At 31.8% G+C, this 18,151-nt stretch overlaps 1 protein-coding gene across 12 annotated transcripts in view; it reads left to right on the top strand.

Annotated features, from left to right (window-relative positions):
* Positions 1–17,915, top strand: part of LOC106783583 (R3H domain-containing protein 1) — a 60,574-nt gene extending 42,659 nt beyond the window's left edge. The window contains exons 1-17 of one of the 12 annotated variants that reach the window (XM_014742240.1): positions 3,904–4,014; positions 6,382–6,591; positions 7,559–7,853; positions 8,512–8,795; positions 10,604–10,907; positions 11,140–11,574; positions 11,658–12,264; positions 12,386–12,558; positions 12,975–13,912; positions 14,005–14,187; positions 14,310–14,463; positions 14,531–14,724; positions 14,822–14,995; positions 15,078–15,240; positions 15,609–15,795; positions 15,892–15,995; positions 16,633–16,923. In XM_014742240.1, the coding sequence (XP_014597726.1) occupies positions 7,838–7,853; positions 8,512–8,795; positions 10,604–10,907; positions 11,140–11,574; positions 11,658–12,264; positions 12,386–12,558; positions 12,975–13,912; positions 14,005–14,187; positions 14,310–14,463; positions 14,531–14,724; positions 14,822–14,995; positions 15,078–15,240; positions 15,609–15,795; positions 15,892–15,995; positions 16,633–16,739 (4,023 nt within the window). In that variant the 5' untranslated portion in view covers positions 3,904–4,014; positions 6,382–6,591; positions 7,559–7,837 and the 3' untranslated portion in view covers positions 16,740–16,923. Of the gene's footprint in view, positions 1–3,903; positions 4,029–4,339; positions 4,716–6,381; positions 6,592–7,558; positions 7,854–8,511; positions 8,796–10,603; positions 10,908–11,139; positions 11,575–11,657; positions 12,265–12,385; positions 12,559–12,974; positions 13,913–14,004; positions 14,188–14,309; positions 14,464–14,530; positions 14,725–14,821; positions 14,996–15,077; positions 15,241–15,608; positions 15,796–15,891; positions 15,996–16,632; positions 16,924–17,383 lie in introns of those variants that run through there. The other 11 variants (XM_014742241.1, XM_014742242.1, XM_014742243.1 and 8 more) reach the window with 11 other exon arrangements.
* The last annotated feature ends 236 nt before the right edge of the window (positions 17,916–18,151 follow it).

The raw sequence follows: 18,151 nt of genomic DNA, 5'->3' as shown, positions 1-18,151 counted from the left end.
TATATTAGCATATATTATTTTAAAGTAATCATGTGTGATTAAATAATTTGTTTCTGTTTATCTTTTTTTTTTATTCTTCTATTTGTTTTTAATATAGAAGAATTATATTTATAATTAAATAATGAAGAAGGTAGAATTTTATTATATTCGAAATACTTGTATTGTTAGTAGTATATTATAGTATATTGAAGTTACGTGATACTATAAATAATACTTGTACACTGCATTCCATGATTCCGATATATAAATTTTCTATTGCTCTTATAAAGTTCTATCTCTCTCTCTCTCTCTCTTTCTCTCTATTTTTACTGATCTTTTGTTACCAATTCACGAACAGCCTTTCGATGAAGCCTTTACGATAAATAAATAAGAGACGATTATTCGAAATTCACTCCGATCTTGCTTTGCTGCACGCAACGAAGAAATCTTTTTTTTTCCGGAAAGAAAGTAGACAGTTTGATGAGATTTTTCTAAAGATGAGGGTTGGTAGGTTCATTAAAAAGATGAGATTATCGATCAACGTTCTTTTCTTCTTCTTTTTTAACATATTTATCTATTTGTATACTCTTCTTTTTGTGATCCGAATTAAGAAAAAATTGAATATAAAATTTTTGATATAATTTTATAAAAAGAAAAAAAGAAACAAAACAAATATATATATTCTCTTTATGTTAACATATACACATAAATTATATATATATTATATTAATATTGTAATATAATTAGTCAAGTATAAAATGCACATTTGATTTTACAAAATAAATCAATTATATAAAACTTGTATAGAAAACATTTCATCGATTGATTATTTTAATTATTATTTATAATAATATCTATATCACATAATAAATATATATATATGAACAAATCATGAAAAATCTTGAACAATTAATATGATCTGATTTTAACAATTTAAATTATTAATTTTTTTACCCCGTTACACCCACGGTAGTTTATAAATATCGAATTAGAAATAGAAAAAGATTTTGTTCACACGGTTGTGAGATAAACGGGTTTTTATATTGAACAAGGTAACGCGATACTCGATATCTGATATTTCTCGAGACTCTTTCCTCTATTATCGGTCGAACGAATCACTATTATCTTCTTTCTCATTCTTTTTCATTCGATGATACGCTGCTTTGTATCTGCTTATGTATAAACGTTGATACGTAATCACGTACCAACAGATTCACACACACACACATATTCCTATTAAATATATAATAAATACAAGGTACACATAGAACTAGCATATGCGATTTTACGTTCGCTTCCTCTCATTTCCATTTTTATTTTTTATTTTCTCTTTTTTTTTCCTTCTTCTTTTTCTTCCTTCTTCCTTCCTTCTCATTCGTTCTCCTATCATCCCCGCAGTATTTTCCTGGCTTACAGCCCACCTAACTCATCAAACGAATTCTTTTTTTAAGCCGATCTTACGCTAAAGCCGAACTAACGCCCCCGCATCCCACTCCTACCCCCATTCCTCTGTTTGACAAGTACTACCGTTTTGGTTTGGTTTGGTAAAATAAAAAAAAAAAAAAAAAGAACGAGAGAAAAAATTAAAACAAAAAAGAAAAAAAAGGAAATTTAACAACAACAAAAATAAATAAATAAAAGAATTTAACGTGTGCGGGGGAGGAAATTAATTGAAAAATGAAAGAAAAAATTGTTTGTTTCTTTTCATCTTTTCTCGTATCAGACCCTCCACCCCCCCCCCCGTTGTCCTCTCTTTCTTTTTTTTTCTTTTTCTTTTTCATTCTCTTTTTATTTCTTTGCCCCTCGGTCACCCTTTGCCGTACTTTCTGTACCTTCGGTTGTCCTTTACGAGCTCGACAACACCCACTCCAACAAATTTACCGGTTCTACTTTTATTTTGCATGGAATCTAAAGCACCTTTCATGGAATTTTTTCATTTATAATATATAACCCTATTTCTTCTTTCTCTTTCTCTCTCTCTCTCTCTCTCTCTCTTTTTTTTTCTCTCGTCTTCCTCATATTATTATTCGTTCTTCTGTATCTTTTTTCTTCTTTCAATCTTTTTTTTTCTAAGTTACGGAAAGAAAAAAAATGTTTGGAAATATTCACTCGGAGAGAGAGAGAGAGAGAGAGAGAGAGAGAGAGAGAGAGAGAGAGTAATTGATTAAAAATCTCATCTCGTGTTTCCGAAATAAAAAGCAATATAAAAATAATAAAAAAAAAATGAATAAATAAATAAATAAAGGAAGAAAGATAGAAAGACAGACAGACAGAAAGAAAGAAAGAAAGACGAATAAAAATGAAAACGTTTTAACAACAAAATCAATATTTGTTTAATAACTCGATAGATATCATAAAAAATATTTACGAATGTAAACATAATATGTTATGTATATGAATGCATTACACCGATATTCCTTTCTGAAATATATCGAATCGTACTACATACCCCCGATTACTATGTCTCATTTATAAATCCTGCAATTATTATTTATTTGTTTTATTATTTCAAAAAGTAATCTCGGGGTTATTTTTGTTTTTTTCTTTTTTTTTTTTTTTTTTACAAAAGATGGATTATAACTTTAAATCGATCGTAAGAAAAATTATATTGGAGGATGATCGTAAACGTTTTCTTTTTTTTTCTTCTTCTTCTTCAACGATACTAGAAAGTAGTCTTATAAATTTTCGTTGGAAAAATAAATTGTGAATTTATCTAACCAGTTAATTCGATTTAATAGATTAATTGCTCAATTATATGATTATTACTATTATTATTATTATTATATCGTAATTATTCGGATACACGATTATCCGATATAATATCTGTCAATATCATCGTATATTTGGTTAATCAAATTAATTTAACAAACTTCCTGTTTCTTCGTTATAATAAATAATCGTTGCATCGAGAAATTTTCATTAAAAAAAAAAAGAAAAAAAATAAAGAAAAACAATACCACCGATCTTCGCAACAATTTTCTTCTACGATTTCATTTAAAACTTTTATCTTTTTCAAATAAAAAAAAAAAAAAAAAGAAAAGCAAAGGTAGCAACAAGACAAAACACACACATTTTTTTCAAATGCCTTTTTTACATTTTAATTCTTATTACACAAAAAAATTCATTAGCCCATCATTTGTTCTATTAGATCTTTACACCGTAAACTATCTTGTGTGTTTTGTCTCCTTCTTTTTCTTTCCCTTTTCTATTCTTCACTTTTATATCGCCAACAAAAAAAAAATTGTTTCATCATAGAGTGTGTTTAGAAAAGTGAATTTTACTAACGTAAAGAAAAGAACAAAATATAAACCTTTAACAAAATGAAATAACAAATTTCGATCTCGTAACGTATATGACGTAGATACTTCATTAAAAAAAAAAAAAAAATAGGAAAAAGAAAAACAAAGAAAAAATGAGAGAGAAAAGGTTACGAAATGGAAAGGAAAGAAAAAAATAGGAAAGGAAAAACCAGGGAAAAAAAAGAAAAGAAATAGTGAAATGCAAGGTCCCCACAGGGGTTGAACGTTTCTCGGTACGCCCGTTAGAGAGATGATACTACTATGTATTAGAAAGAGAGAAAGAGAGAGAGAAAATACTCCTGGCCCGTATGTCGGGCAAGTCACGCGTGCGCGTGTGTTTCTCTCTCTCTCTCTCTCTCTGTCTAACTCCCACTCTATTACCCTTTCTCACTCTCTCTCTCTCTCTCTTTCTATCTCATTCATCCCCCTCCTAGTGGCGCGCACCATCGGTTCACTCCCCACTCTTGCGCCTCTGGAAAGCGTTGAGCAAGTGGTGGGGGAATTGGTGGTACGCGTTTCTCTATCTCTGTCTCTCTCGCTCTCGCGCGCACGGTGGCTCGAGCGTGTTCTTTCTCTTTCCCTCTCACTCGCTCACTCGCTACTCGCTCATTGGTTGGCTCACTCACTCGCTCGGTCATTCTTTCTCTCAGTCTCTCGCGCGAAGCGGTCCCGCGTTGACGCATCGTGGTTGTGTATCGTGCTATTCCTCTTGGTTTGTACGTTGCGGCTGGTCCAGGTCCTTCCATCAGAGTTCAGACTTTGATATCGTCTCTCTCTCTCTCTCTCTCTCTCTTTCTTTTTCTCTTTCTCTCCCTCCCTTTTTTTCTCTCTCTTTTTTTTTATTCTCTTTAACTTATCTTATCTTCTTCATATACTACTTATATTCTTATATATCACCACCACCACACTACTACTACTTCTTTTCTTGACTTATTTTTTATTTCTCTCTATTACTACTTTTTTGTTATACACTCTCTCTCTCTCTATCTCTTTATTACTCTATTATTGTTATTATTATTATTATTATTATTATAGAAAAATTTGATTGAAAAATAATACAGGGAGAGAGAGAGAGATAGATAGATAGATAGATAGATAGACGGATGAACGGACGGACGGACGGACACAAAGATCCGTGCGAAAATCATGTTCTGGATACATAGTGGAAGGGGCGAGAGATAGCGTGTTTGCTATTTTCGAGAGACGCTGTGGAGTTTTGCCAAAGCGTGCCTTGCCTTCTTTTTCTCTCTCTCTCTCTCTCTCTCTCTCTCTCTCTTTCTTTCCTTTTTCTTTCTTTGTCTATTCCTTCTTCTCTATTATTCCCTCTCTTTTTCTCTCGTGGTTGTTGGTTGAGATAAGTGAAAAGGAGAGTTGATGTTACCGTTATCCTGTTACTGTTATCATTATTGGAAATTAGATAAGAAGAGGAAAAAAAGGGTTGGTGAAATATTTTTTTTCTTTTCTTTTCTTTTCTTTTTCTATACAGAATCTGTAAATCATTATTTTACTTTATCTCTCTCTCTTCTATCTTTCTTTCTTTCTTTATTTTTCTATGCGTGTGTATATTATATATATATATGCGTGCGTGTTCATATTTATTGAAAAAGATTTAATTTTTTTGTTTTTGTTATAAGTTATTTTTATTATTCGAAAGGTCGATCTTTTCATATTAGATCGATTGATCTTTTCTTATTCCTCGACCAACTACTAGATCATCTCAAACGATTATGATTCATCGATCGTAACACACAAAACGTTTTCGCGCGTTAGTTTGTGTAACGGTGGTGTTACTTTGTAACTCGTGCTCATGTTATAATAGTATTCCTGTTTCTTATTTCTCTTCTATTTCTTTCTGTTATGTTGTGTTGTCGTTGAAAAACGCGTGACTCATGTTGCTACGATCATGGTGTGATACGAATTTGTCAAAGAATATATTACAGAAAGAGAGAGAGAGAGAGAGAGAGAGAAAATATGTAAAGTAAGAATGTAAATCATTTTGTCACACTCTCTTTCTCTTTCTCATTCTCATTTTCACTCTCACTATCATTCTCTTTCTCTCAGTGTTAGTGTTTACGTTTCTACATGTATGTAAATAAAACCATAAAGGAGGAGAACGGTGAACCGTGATATTTGAGATTACTTTCTACAATACTTTCTTTTTCTTTTCGTTAATTCCTATCTCTTTCTTCTCTCTTTATGTTTTTTTTTTTTTTTTTACAATTATTATAATGTATACATCTTATACATCTTATTTTCATATGGTTATATCTTTCTGAAAATAAACGTTTCGATCTTCGATTAATTGTAACACACACCCACACACATATATATACACAGAAAGAGAGAGATAGAAATATCGTTTGATATTTTTCCGATAAGTCGTTCAACAATTTTTTTGTTTATATTACTATTATCATTATTATTATTTATTTTCTAATAGTAAGATTATACGAAATAAAAATTTGATTACTATTTCGATTAGAAATTTCAAAAACGATTTATGCATCCACGTTAGAATCCTGTCGAATTTTGATTAATCGAAACACGATAAGAGAAAATATAGAAAATTTTCTTTATATCAATATATCGTGAAATTTAAATAGAATAATATTATCTATATATATAGAAATAATAATACTGAGATTTTAGTCACGGTTATTCATCGTGTCTCATTTACGAGACCATTTTCACAAACGATTTAAGATTTTACGATCTTACCGACGACATTTCGAACATTTTCCCTCTTTCAAACCCTCCTCCTCCTCTCTCTAATCCCTCTAATCAATTCCTTCATTTTCCAGCATTTTCTTTATTTTTTCTTTATACAATGATCTTTTTTTAAAATTGTTTGTTAAGTGTTAGCAATCGGACAACTTCGATAATTTCATTTTGATTAATTTGTTTTTGACAGGGTAATCCTTCAAAAGGATTAACTTAACGATAAGAAAAAGAGAAAGAGAGAAAAAGTTAAAGGAGAAAGAGAGAGAGAGAGAGAGAGAAGAAACTAGATAAGATCAAATAGAATCTATCTTTAAACGAGAATGAAAGAAAGAGAAAGAAGAAAAACGTAATATAAATTTGAATTCGTGCATTGATTTCGCAGGAACTATCGAAGATCTAAGATCTCGTGAAAACAAAGTTGAAGCCCCTGATGTTAATAAGATCGAAAAGAAAGTGATGTTGAAATCGAAGAAATAATATTCATTCTACTTCTTCTTCTTCTTCTTTTTGATTTCAATAAATTATAATTCGAAAATCAACGATATTTTTCTTCTCTATTTTCTACGATGAAGATAGGAACCAATTGGAGGAGGTTCGTTGATCCTTTAAAATCATTTGAGATTTGTTTCTTTTTATTTTATTTTTAATGATTTATTTCTTTTTTTCATTTCTTTTCTTTTCATTCGTTATCCTTGAAAAAACAAACAAATTAATTCCACCTAATTTCTTTTTGGTGTATCATTTGATTTTATTGAAAATATTGTTTCGATGATTTCCACCCCCTTTTTTCTCTCTCTCTCTTTTGTTTTCTTAATATTTTATTATTAATTATTTTTAATCGTTCTTAAGTTTAATATTTAAGAAGAAACATTTAGCGATCGAATAACATAGAAAGTGTTAACGAATTAAAAAACTTAGAAACAAAGATAATGCATATATATATATCGGTATATCTGCAATATGTATGTTAGTTTTGTATTCAAATGTATTCCATTTGTTAAAATATTAGCCTTTGTATAGTAGAATCTCTTTTAGTTATTCAAATACCCATACTGTCGGTAATGTAATTCATTTAAACGAGGTCAATTAGTAAGTATGTATTCGATCGGTACGATCGTAGTTTTGAAAATATCGACCAATAAGAAAATTTTATTCGCCATGGAGAATCGATTTAATTAGATTTAACACTAAAAAGGAACGAAAATAATTCTATTAACGTTTAATACATTTAACATGAAACACAAAGTTCCCGTATATAATCGATATAACGATGAGAATAACTTTTTTCACAGAATGGTGGACAAATTTTCCACCTTTTTTTCTTCTTCTTCTTCTTCTTCTCTTTTCTTTGCCCTTTTCTCAGTATTTTTATTTATTATTTTATTCTTTTTTTTGCGTGGTTTTGTTTTCTTTATATTCTATTTTCGATTATTTTTATTTCGAAGAAAAATCGTTCGATACACTGATTAACATTGATTGTAATATATTATCAATACGGAAAGCACTAAATTGTGATGATGTAAACTGACAATCAAGGATTGTGTTGTGTCTGGTTCCAGAATGTACGATGTTGGAAGGTGGTCGTGCAGTGATCTGGCTCCTTGTATCAGCCCAACGAGCTGCACGCCACCCAAAAAATTAGCATATTAACCCTGTTTCACCTGTTGTTTGAATAGAAAACAAAAATAAAAAAATCCAAATCAAAGAAAAATTAAGTAAAACATAGGAAAGCAAAGCAAAGCAAAGTAAAGTAAATTAAAGTAAAGTAAAACAAAGTAAAAAAAAAAAAACCATCAGTCGCAGAGCCCTACACCGTAACCCCATGACGCAATTAACACATGGCCCGCCTGGAGAGTAAGTGTTTTCACGCTTAACTTGGATTTTACTTCTCTCTTTCTCTTTATCTTTTTCTAGTCCTAAAAACAAGTTAATCCGTTTATATCCCAAAGAATATTCTATGCTTCACGAAAATGTTCACTAATTCAGAATCAAACTGAATCTTCCGAGTGATCTATGAAAAATAAATCTTTGCTTAAAACATTTACCCCAATCAGAGATTTATCTTTTATTAATTTATCTGTGTCATCTATTATCTATATTTTAGAATAGAAAAGAATCATGTGGTTTTGCATTTGATAGAGATAGGTACCACGAAAAAAAGGGAAAACTAGAAAATATCATTTAAACAAACAAATCAAATATTATTTCTCTTTGCTAACAACATTTTCCCCAATCAGAGATTTGTCTTCTATTATAATTTATCTATCATCTATTATCTCTATTAGAAAAATAACCTAAACCTTTGTGATTTTTGATCGAGCTAGGTACGATGAAAAAAAAAGTGAAAAATTAGAAAATATCATTTAAACAAACAAATATTGAATATTATTAATTAAATCCAACTTTAACGAAGCAAGGGATGAGTTATTATATTTTTGTTATGGTGATGTTAAAAAAGATAATAAACAATTATTATTGTTGTCTTCACGAATATTTATAATTATTGTTTTAGTACCGAGCATAGTGGTGCATAAAGGAAGCAGGTCGCAAGGTCGACCTGACAGTCCCACTGTGGTGGTGGTACACGGAGGAATGCCCTCGTTGCCGTCCTCCAGGCAAGGCCTCGTCCTCGGTGGCTCCACTGCAGCTTATACAAGTGCCTCGGGCTCGGATATGATAGACGGGAATGCCAACCCCACCGTCGGCACCAACCCCGCACCGAACTCTCACCACCGTCCCACGCCATCCTGCCCACCTGATAAATTGGATACCGAGAACAAGAACTTTCGGAATAGGGTAATGTATTTCTTTTATAGTACATTTTTCTTTCCTTTATATATATACAATTTTCATTTTTATATACAAATTCATTTTTATATACAAATTCACATTTTTATATACAAATTCATTTTTATCACATTATTAAAAGCATTTTTTAAAGTGTAGTTTAACAATACAGTTTTCATATAGTATATTTATTAATCTATTTATTATTTAATTTTCAGTATTATTGTTACTTTTTGTTATAGTTCATTATTATTTTATTTATCTATGCAATCTTTATTTCTATATACAAATTCATTTTTTATAGTATATTTATTAATGTATTTATTATTTAATTTTCAGTATTATTGTTACTTTTTGTTATATTTKAGTATTCTTTTATTTATCTATGCAATCTTTATTTCTATATACAAATTCATTTTTTATAGTATATTTATTAATCTATTTATCATTTTCTTTTTTCCAGTATTATTGTTACTTTTTGTTATAGTTCATTATTCTTTTATTTATGTATGCAATATTCATTTTTCTATATATGCAAATTCATTTTTATCACATTATTTTAAAAGCATTTTTTAAAGTGTAGTTTAACAATACAATTTTTATAATGCATTTATTAATCTATTTATTTTTTCCCATTAATTCTTGTACATTTTATTGTTCTTTCTTTCGTTTCATATATTAATTGTTAATTTCATTTTTATAACATTATGAAACATTCGTCGAGTAATAATTAATAATACATTTTTGATAGCGTATTTATTAATTTATTAACCCTCTGCACTATATGATCTCATCGTTTGAATAGGGTAAAAAGATCTATTAGAGTTTATTACCGTTTAATAGTATATTCAATGTAATAACCTTCATTCTTATCACTTAATGAAATTTCTTGGAAAAAAAAAGAAAAAAAAAGAAAAATAGATAATAAAAATAATTAATTATTATCCCAATATATTTATCAATATTGTAATATTTTACATAACGAAATCACCGTTTAAGCAATAACAATATTTTTCATTCGAATTCAACGAAGTATATAATGCTGATATTTTATTAAGAGTTATCAAGTCAATAGTAATAATTCAATAAAAAAATTGCATTTGATATCTATCTCTATCCAAAAGTAACATATAATATAAAAAGTAGAATAAATCAAATCAGAGTTGAAAATAAATCGAGAAATCTCTGATATTGATAGAAAATTCTTCTTTATTTATACATAAGAGAATAGAATTTTGTGAATAATTCCAATGATAACAATGATTCATTGTGGCTTTAAGACAATGGTTCTTCTTCTTGCCAGACATAATATTAACAAATTAAACATAACAAAGATAATCTTAACGTAAGAATCCAAATCGTTTGGTTTTCTAAGCGTAAGCTAAGATTGTGTTGGGTCTATACGATCGACATGCTAACACGTTGGCTCTCTTTAAATAGCTTTAATCTTGTACGGCTCATTGCTTCGGCCGCTCCTCCTCGACGAAGTAATCTGATTTAGCTTAGCCGTTAATACCAATTAGTAGAGCACGATAAAACTAAGTCAAAATTTAGATAGATAGTTTAGGTAGCATAAGTACCTTTTCTATACATGATGATGATGATAATTATCATCATGTTATCATCATTAGATCCCTATATTGTTTTATTCTACGAAAAGTTCAACAAAATTTCTTCTTATTATGTTGTGTTGTGTTATCTGACAATGATGATGATGATGATGATGATGATGATGATGATACATATGTAAATGCGTGTATATGTATATGTATGTTCGTTTTGTTAAATTTCAATATATTTCTGGGTATATATTATAGACGAGTACGAAAGTGAAATTACTGGTAAGGAGTCATGCTATAGGAGAATCAACGTCTCCACCGCGAGAACCGCACAATAGTCCGTCTTCGCCACACAGTACATCACAGTCGTCGGTTGAAACGGAGAAAAAATTTACTACGAGTAATAATAATAGTAGTAATTTATCGCCTAATTCAACCAATTCAAAGTTGAACAACAACGAGTCGATGTTCAACAGCAATCTCTGTACTACCACCACCCAGTCACCTAAGCAAATGCGTAACACGGCTACTTCGCCCACTTGTCGAGTTCCATCGCGAAATGGTAAATATTTATTAGTATTTCAAACATTTCTTTAATTTCGATTATTTTAATATATATTATTTAAACGATGATATTATTATTATTATTATTATTATGAAATTATTTGTATTCTGTTGCAAGTTGTCATTTAATTTTTCAATTTGAATTTAATATTACATTTCATTTTTCAATATGATTATAATCATGAATATAAATGAATCAATGGGTATTAATGAAAAATATTGGAATGCAGGTCAATCTAGTCCCTCTCAGGTACATTCACCAAAGAATAATATCATCTCACCGACTAACGGTAATAAATCGGATAATAATCATCGTTCGAAGATATCATCATCGGGCACGAATATCATACAGAAATGTAATAATTGCGTGAAAAACAATCAGAACGAGAGACCGGGTTTGTTACAAACACCGGTCTCGCCGTCTAAGACAGGTCAGGCTCTTCAACATTCACCGAAGAGTACGAATTTGGCCCCGAATGCGCAGAACAATCAACATCAGAGATCGGATCAACGTAGGCCGAACACGCTTAACATATGTAACAACCAATGTTCGGCACAATGCGGTAACACGCTTTCTGTAAGCAGGCCGAGTTCGAGACACAAACTCAGGCATCAGAATTCCTCACAGGGTAGTTTCGACAGTGCATCGCCATGTTTGTCTCGAGGTTGGTCGAATAATAATACAATTCTTGACTAGTACAAACGTTGATCGTATCACACTAATCCTTGCCATTTTCCAATTAAACAGATAGCAGTACAGAATTGTACACGGACAGTACCGGGATCGACCTTGAACAGTTTATCGCAGAAACGATAAATCGTAATCAGAAGGATCGCACTGTCCTGTTAAAGATTGAAAAAGAATTAATCGAGTTTGCTAAGGATAGGCAAAAACTTTGTCACAAATTTCCGAATATGTCGTCGTACAATAGAATGTTGGTTCACAGAGTGGCAGCTTATTTCGGTATGGAACATAATGTCGATCAATCGGGATTAAGCGTGATGGTTACAAGAACGAAAAACATGAGAATACCTGACACCCGTTTCAAGGAACATATCAGGGACGATCTTATACTCTCCGAGGAACCACGTAGAAGTATACTTAAGAGAGATTCTAACTCGTTCGAAGATAGTTTCAATTTTAAATCACCCGATAGGCTGTCCGGTGATTATTGTCGACGTAGTAAAAGTTTCGAGGAACGACAGGAACAATACGAAAGGACAAGGCGGAGGATATTCAAAGGAAGTAGCGGGGAAAGCAGCGAAGTTGCTTCTTGGCCTTATTGGTCGTCGTCCGAAAGCTCTGATGCATCTGCTAGGTACCGCTTGTTATATCCTTCGGATCATACGAGCAGGTGAAATATTTTATTCGCTAGATCCAATTCAATTCTTGAATGTTTTTCTTCCGATGTTAAAATTGACAGTTTGTTTCAATGTAGTTTGATTTTAATCTATTTGTATTTGTTTTTTTTTTAGACAAACGCGATTGCTGAAAGGTGAATCCCTCGATACGAGAGAATCTTATCGTCCTGAAGTACGACCTTCGGTTTCTAAATCGTCCAGTTTTGACGGCTATACCAGAGGCATGCTTTCAAGAGGGGACAGCGTAACATCGACGCATAGTGCCGGAGCTCGTCTCATGAAACAAGGTTCGCCTCAGATTCTTTGCTACTCGGACTGATTATTGCAAGTTTATGCATTGGCATTTCTCGTCAAGGTAATATAGATATGATGATTATTGATGATTAAAGATTGGAAAGGTATACAGACACGGAACACAGGACATATCCCTTTTCAATAATAAAGATCATCGGAGATGTTTTAGGTTTTTCTTTCTTTTTTTTCTTTTTTTGTTTGTTTTATTATTGTTTTATATTATATACTTATTATTAGCCAATGATATTTTATATTTTCTACTCGTTTATTTATTTTCTTTGACGTTTGACATAATTAGTTACAAGGATATGGGATTTGAATTGTTTTCTCTTATTATTTTGTTTTTTAAACATTTTCTGTGTCTTTTAAGTTTGTAGGATCATTATTGGACGGAATTTGTTGGTTACAGATTCGGGTGCCAGCGTGTGTTCCCGTTTAAGTCCATCCAGTAGTGGATACAAATCTCAAAGTCAACGCAGCGATGCTACGATCTCGCCATCGCCATCGCCATCACCCGTGGCAACAATGACGTGCAGTCACACTCAAGTATCTAGTCAAGATCTAGCCTCTCCGGAATCAAACAATCAAACGGTGATGTGGGCTATTACGAGTTTGTCCAGTGTACCGCCTGGTAGCATCATCATAAATCCTCAAACGAATCAACCGTATACGAATGCAGACGGTTCGATATATCGTTTTGATCCGGAGAATCCACCAAAGTTCTTTTCTACGGAAAATGATAATAACGGCCATCAGGTAGCCAATAACAAACATAACGAAATGCCTGAACCCACCAAAGCTGCCAGACAGAACGACAACAAGAGTGAAAGTAAAAAACGTTCGAAATCTAATAATAATAATAATAATAATAACAATAACAGTAGTGGTGGTGGTGGTGGTGGTAATAATAATGGTGGTACAATAACAACGACAAATGCTGCTCACGTGACGAACACCGCAACGTCACCTAGTCTACCGTTTACACCACCACCACCACCTCCACCACCTCCACCACCGCCACCAGTGTTAACGCAGCAACAAAGTACACCTGTTCCGCAGCAACAAACTCTAGTCAAACCGTCCACGACGGTACAAACGTGTAGTCATAATCAAACGGCTCAACCGTACGCGAATTACGTACCTACCTCAGAACCGTACAACCAAGGTGGTGTTTATCAATCACCGATGGGACAGCAACAAACTGTGATGATGTCGACCCACCCGACGCAGGGCCAAGTTAACGTTCCAAACAATGGTCAACAAAATGAGGTTGCGTTCAATCAGAATCCTGTTTATGCTAATTACGGTGGCGTACCTGTTCAGCAAGGATCGATGCAACAATCCAATGTAACTATTATCACAATTGATGAAAGATTTAAGAAATTTCTGTTATTGTTCTTCTTCATTGGAATGCATTTATTTATCTCTTTTGGATTTAGGACGTATCCGATCTATCTGGATATTTCGTTGGTATGAACATCTATGATCAACGTGGTACAGGTGATAATCATTCTACGCCACCGCATACCTATCCTCAACCACCGCCATCTTCCAGTCAAACTATGCAAAATGTGCAGACGATGCAACCTAATTATTGGCAACCCCCGCCAAACCAAATACCGGTATTTTCATACATTTATCCATTAAACATGGAACAGAAAATTATATATATATTATTATATATATATATATACATAATCATTTATAACATATTAACTTGCTACTAATGTACTTTTATTTATAGCCACAGCAAACGATGTATTTTGTGCCGCCACCAGGAACGACGATCTCAGTAGGACAAAATCCGGGTGATAGGCAACAATTGCATCAGCAACAAAGATTTACACCGAATTATACTTTTAATGCACAAACTATGACGTCGCCGAGTCAATCGAATGGTAATTTTGATTTTTATTATTCTAATTGTTTTTGAATATGATTAATTCTTATATTTTTATTGTTTAGCAAATTACATGAGCAGTTATCCAGTACCTTACAATTCGGTGCCTGCTGTCGCTCCAGCACCAGCCGATTATACTTATCAACCACCAGTACATATGGTTCCAACGTATTATCCATCACCAGGACAACAACCTATACAACCACCACCAGTTATGTACAGAGTGCCTACACCACCAAATACTCCGATATCAAATCAGGTAAGAAAACAATATCATCTCCATCTCCTATTAATTCGTTATATTTTTTTTATACATATTACGAAGTTCACATCTCTTAAATTTAAATAATTCTTAGATGCCCGGAGTACCACTGATGTATGTGAACTCTGGCAGTTATGCACCACCAACTATGGTATCTGGTGGAACTTTTGGACATCAGGTTGCACATAATGGTACACCCCCAGCACCACCTGGCACTTACATGACTCCTGCGCTAGTTCCAAATCTTGTCTTTAGGCAAAACGTTCCTGTAAGATAATGAAACGCGTTATTTTATTATTCTAAATATAAATTCAAATATTAATAATTATTTCTTTATATTTTTTATTCAGGTTGTTGCTGGCGTTCGAGCTTCGACGCCAGGTAGCTCTCAACGAGCAAGCAGGTCACCTACACCGGCGCACGAATTATTTGGAGGTGGAAGTGGGGACAGAAGCGCACAACCTCAACCACGTTACCCACTGCCAATGTATCAGGGTGTCCATATCGTGCAAGGTACAACAAAATCTTTTCAATTTTACTAACATTTTGATTGCTATGGTGGTTTGCCACGACTAGGCCTATCTTTTCAATTAATTCTTGTTCATCATTCGCATAATTAAATAGAGTATCGCAAAACTCTCTTTAATAAAAAATGAAAAACTGACTCAACCATTTAACATCTAAACATTGTACACACATGTGAAAACTTTGTAATAATAAATTGATCATTTTTTAGTTTAATAGAATGAATTCTAAATTGTGATACTTATAACAAAACCTAAGATTTGAGACGTGGCAATCAATATGTTAACAATATTATCTTAATATTCTTTCAAGGAATGATTATCAATAAATATACTTTTTTTTTTTTTATAATTCAGGAGATATGAGACTGATGCATCCAGGAGTACCAGCCAATCCTCGGCTACCATACGCACCGGTACCTTCACCACCTGTTGTTCAAGGTTGTCCCCGGCCGTATAGACCTCCCTCTTATTCTTCGAACACGTCGGGTGGTGGTACGCCAACTTCGTTTGACGGGAGGAATCAAAAGATTCGTAAACAAAGGTAGGACATGATTTTTAATGTGACAGTATTTTTTTTTTTTTTTTTTTCTTAAAAGAATATATCGAGATTAATCGATATAATAATCATTTGGATTAGGTCGAAGGTAGCACCTTTACCACCGATCAGTGCAAGGCCCAATATTTATCAAACTCCTTCCATGCCATCGCTCTCGTCCAACGTACCGAAAGATATAAGAGAAGGTAAGATATCTTTAAGGGTGTCTTATAACTAACTATTCCCTTTTTCATAATTATTTATTTCATGATTTATCGTAATTTTCCTACCTCTTTATAATATTACTTCATTTAAAACTTTCGTTATCTTTTTACATCTCTTTCGTTTAGCTCATTGGGAAAAAGAAATACAAAAATCGATCAAAAAGATATCCAACTTAATAATTATAAATAAAGAAAAGACAAAAAAAATTATGTATATATATATATATGTTTCGACATATTTTTATTTTCTTATTAAAAAGCGAAACCCGTGGAAAAGAGTATGATACTTAAGGTACAGAATATTTGTAAAAAAAAAAAAAAAATTACTCTATCTGTGAAAATATGATTTTTATGAAAAACATATATATAAAAAAAAAAACAAAACAATATATATAAATAATATGATAAATATATTTTTCTATAAGATTTTTCTTTCCTTAGCTTTAAAGTCAATGAAATGTAACAATTTAAATTAGGAACTTATTATTTTTTTTTCTAACGCGCGTGTTAGATCGTTTTTTTTTTTTTTCATTATTTAGTCATATTAATTGTGTCGCATACATTTATTTTTCTTTTTTTTCTATTTTCAATCTATCGTACTCTATGGGATCGTTGTTAGATCGATACGACGAATTTGCTGGAGAGGGTGGTGGCGGTGGTGGTGGTGGTTCCTGTTTTCGCGAACAAGCTAACGAGTCTGCAGAATCTTGGTCTTTCTCGAGATAAATCAATCTATCCGTGAGCCACGTTTCCCAATGGAGAGAAAAAAAAAGAATAAAGTAGGAAAGGTGTAATCTTTATCAGGCATTATATTTTGATCATTTTTTAGTACACGCGAAAATGCACTATTTGCTGCTTCTATTTTTGAAAAATCACGTATATTATAAGCATATTATATATATACAGAAATACACGAAAGGCTCAATTTTATTTTCTACACCCCACAATTATAGAAAATATAAAGTTTGACGTTTTTCATTGCACATTATAATTTATTGACTTTGAATGAATTTTGAGAAAGGGGTCCCATATAACGACCATCCTAATTTATACTTTGATCCAAACAAATATCTTTCTTAATCACCAAATGGGTTACGCTTTTTCTCTCTGCGTTGTAATATTTTTCTTTTATATTTTCTTTATTTCTTTCTTTTTGTGATCTTTTATTATTATTAATGGATATATTTTTTTCTTCTTTTATTTATATATTTCTTTAACATCATCGCGCACTTTGTTGCGCTTTGATTTGCACTTGATGAAATAATAATAATAATAATAATAATAATAATAATATTGATTGTGTGATATAACGAAAACATTAAAACGCAGTCAGCCCATACCCATTAGCATTCTATTCTTTTATTTTTCAGATTTATTCTTTTATTTTTAGGAACCGTAAAGGTGACAATCACCCGTCGCAACCAGTTGGTACAATATTAGGTAAAAAAAACACCTGACAGAAGAAATCAACGTTGAGATGATTTAAACGCGAGTGTCTGCTGCTGCTCTTGCGTCTTTTTTCTGTGTTTGGTGGTGTTTGGGTGATAATCATATTGAGAAGAAATAAAATTACAAAAAACTAAAAAGAATATGGGGATAAATAAATAAATAAATAAATAAATAGGATTAATAACGAAATGGTACGCGAAAGAGACGAGAAGAAAGAGAATGAACAACAACAAAATTATATATAAGGAAAAAAGAAAAAAAATGAAAATTGAACGTCAACCTACTATATTATCAGAGTAGATATATATATATATGATTCGCGAGTAATGCTCTACTATGTTAATTATACTCTTACTTATTTAAAGAAGACTAAGACGTAATTATAAGCGCGTAAAATTTAGGTTTACGAATTGTGAATGAAGAAAATAAGATTGACGAAAGGTGAGAAGATAAGAAGAATGTAAGAAAGAAACAGAACAATTCATCGGTGAGGCTTATAATTATAATTATGATAATTATTATGATGATGATAATGATGACGATGATGATGATGATAATGACGATTATGATTAATAATGGATTCAATGAAACAGAGTTACTGAAAAGAAAAATTTCAACTATTGCGATTATTACAGAGTAAATATATGTATATATATACATATATATACATATATATATATGTATGTATA

This window comes from Polistes canadensis, unplaced genomic scaffold (genome assembly GCF_001313835.1).
Source record: "Polistes canadensis isolate GaletaPanama2010 unplaced genomic scaffold, ASM131383v1 scaffold_23, whole genome shotgun sequence".
Classification (NCBI taxonomy): domain Eukaryota; kingdom Metazoa; phylum Arthropoda; class Insecta; order Hymenoptera; family Vespidae; genus Polistes; species Polistes canadensis.
This window is presented reverse-complemented; position numbering and strand designations above follow the sequence as displayed.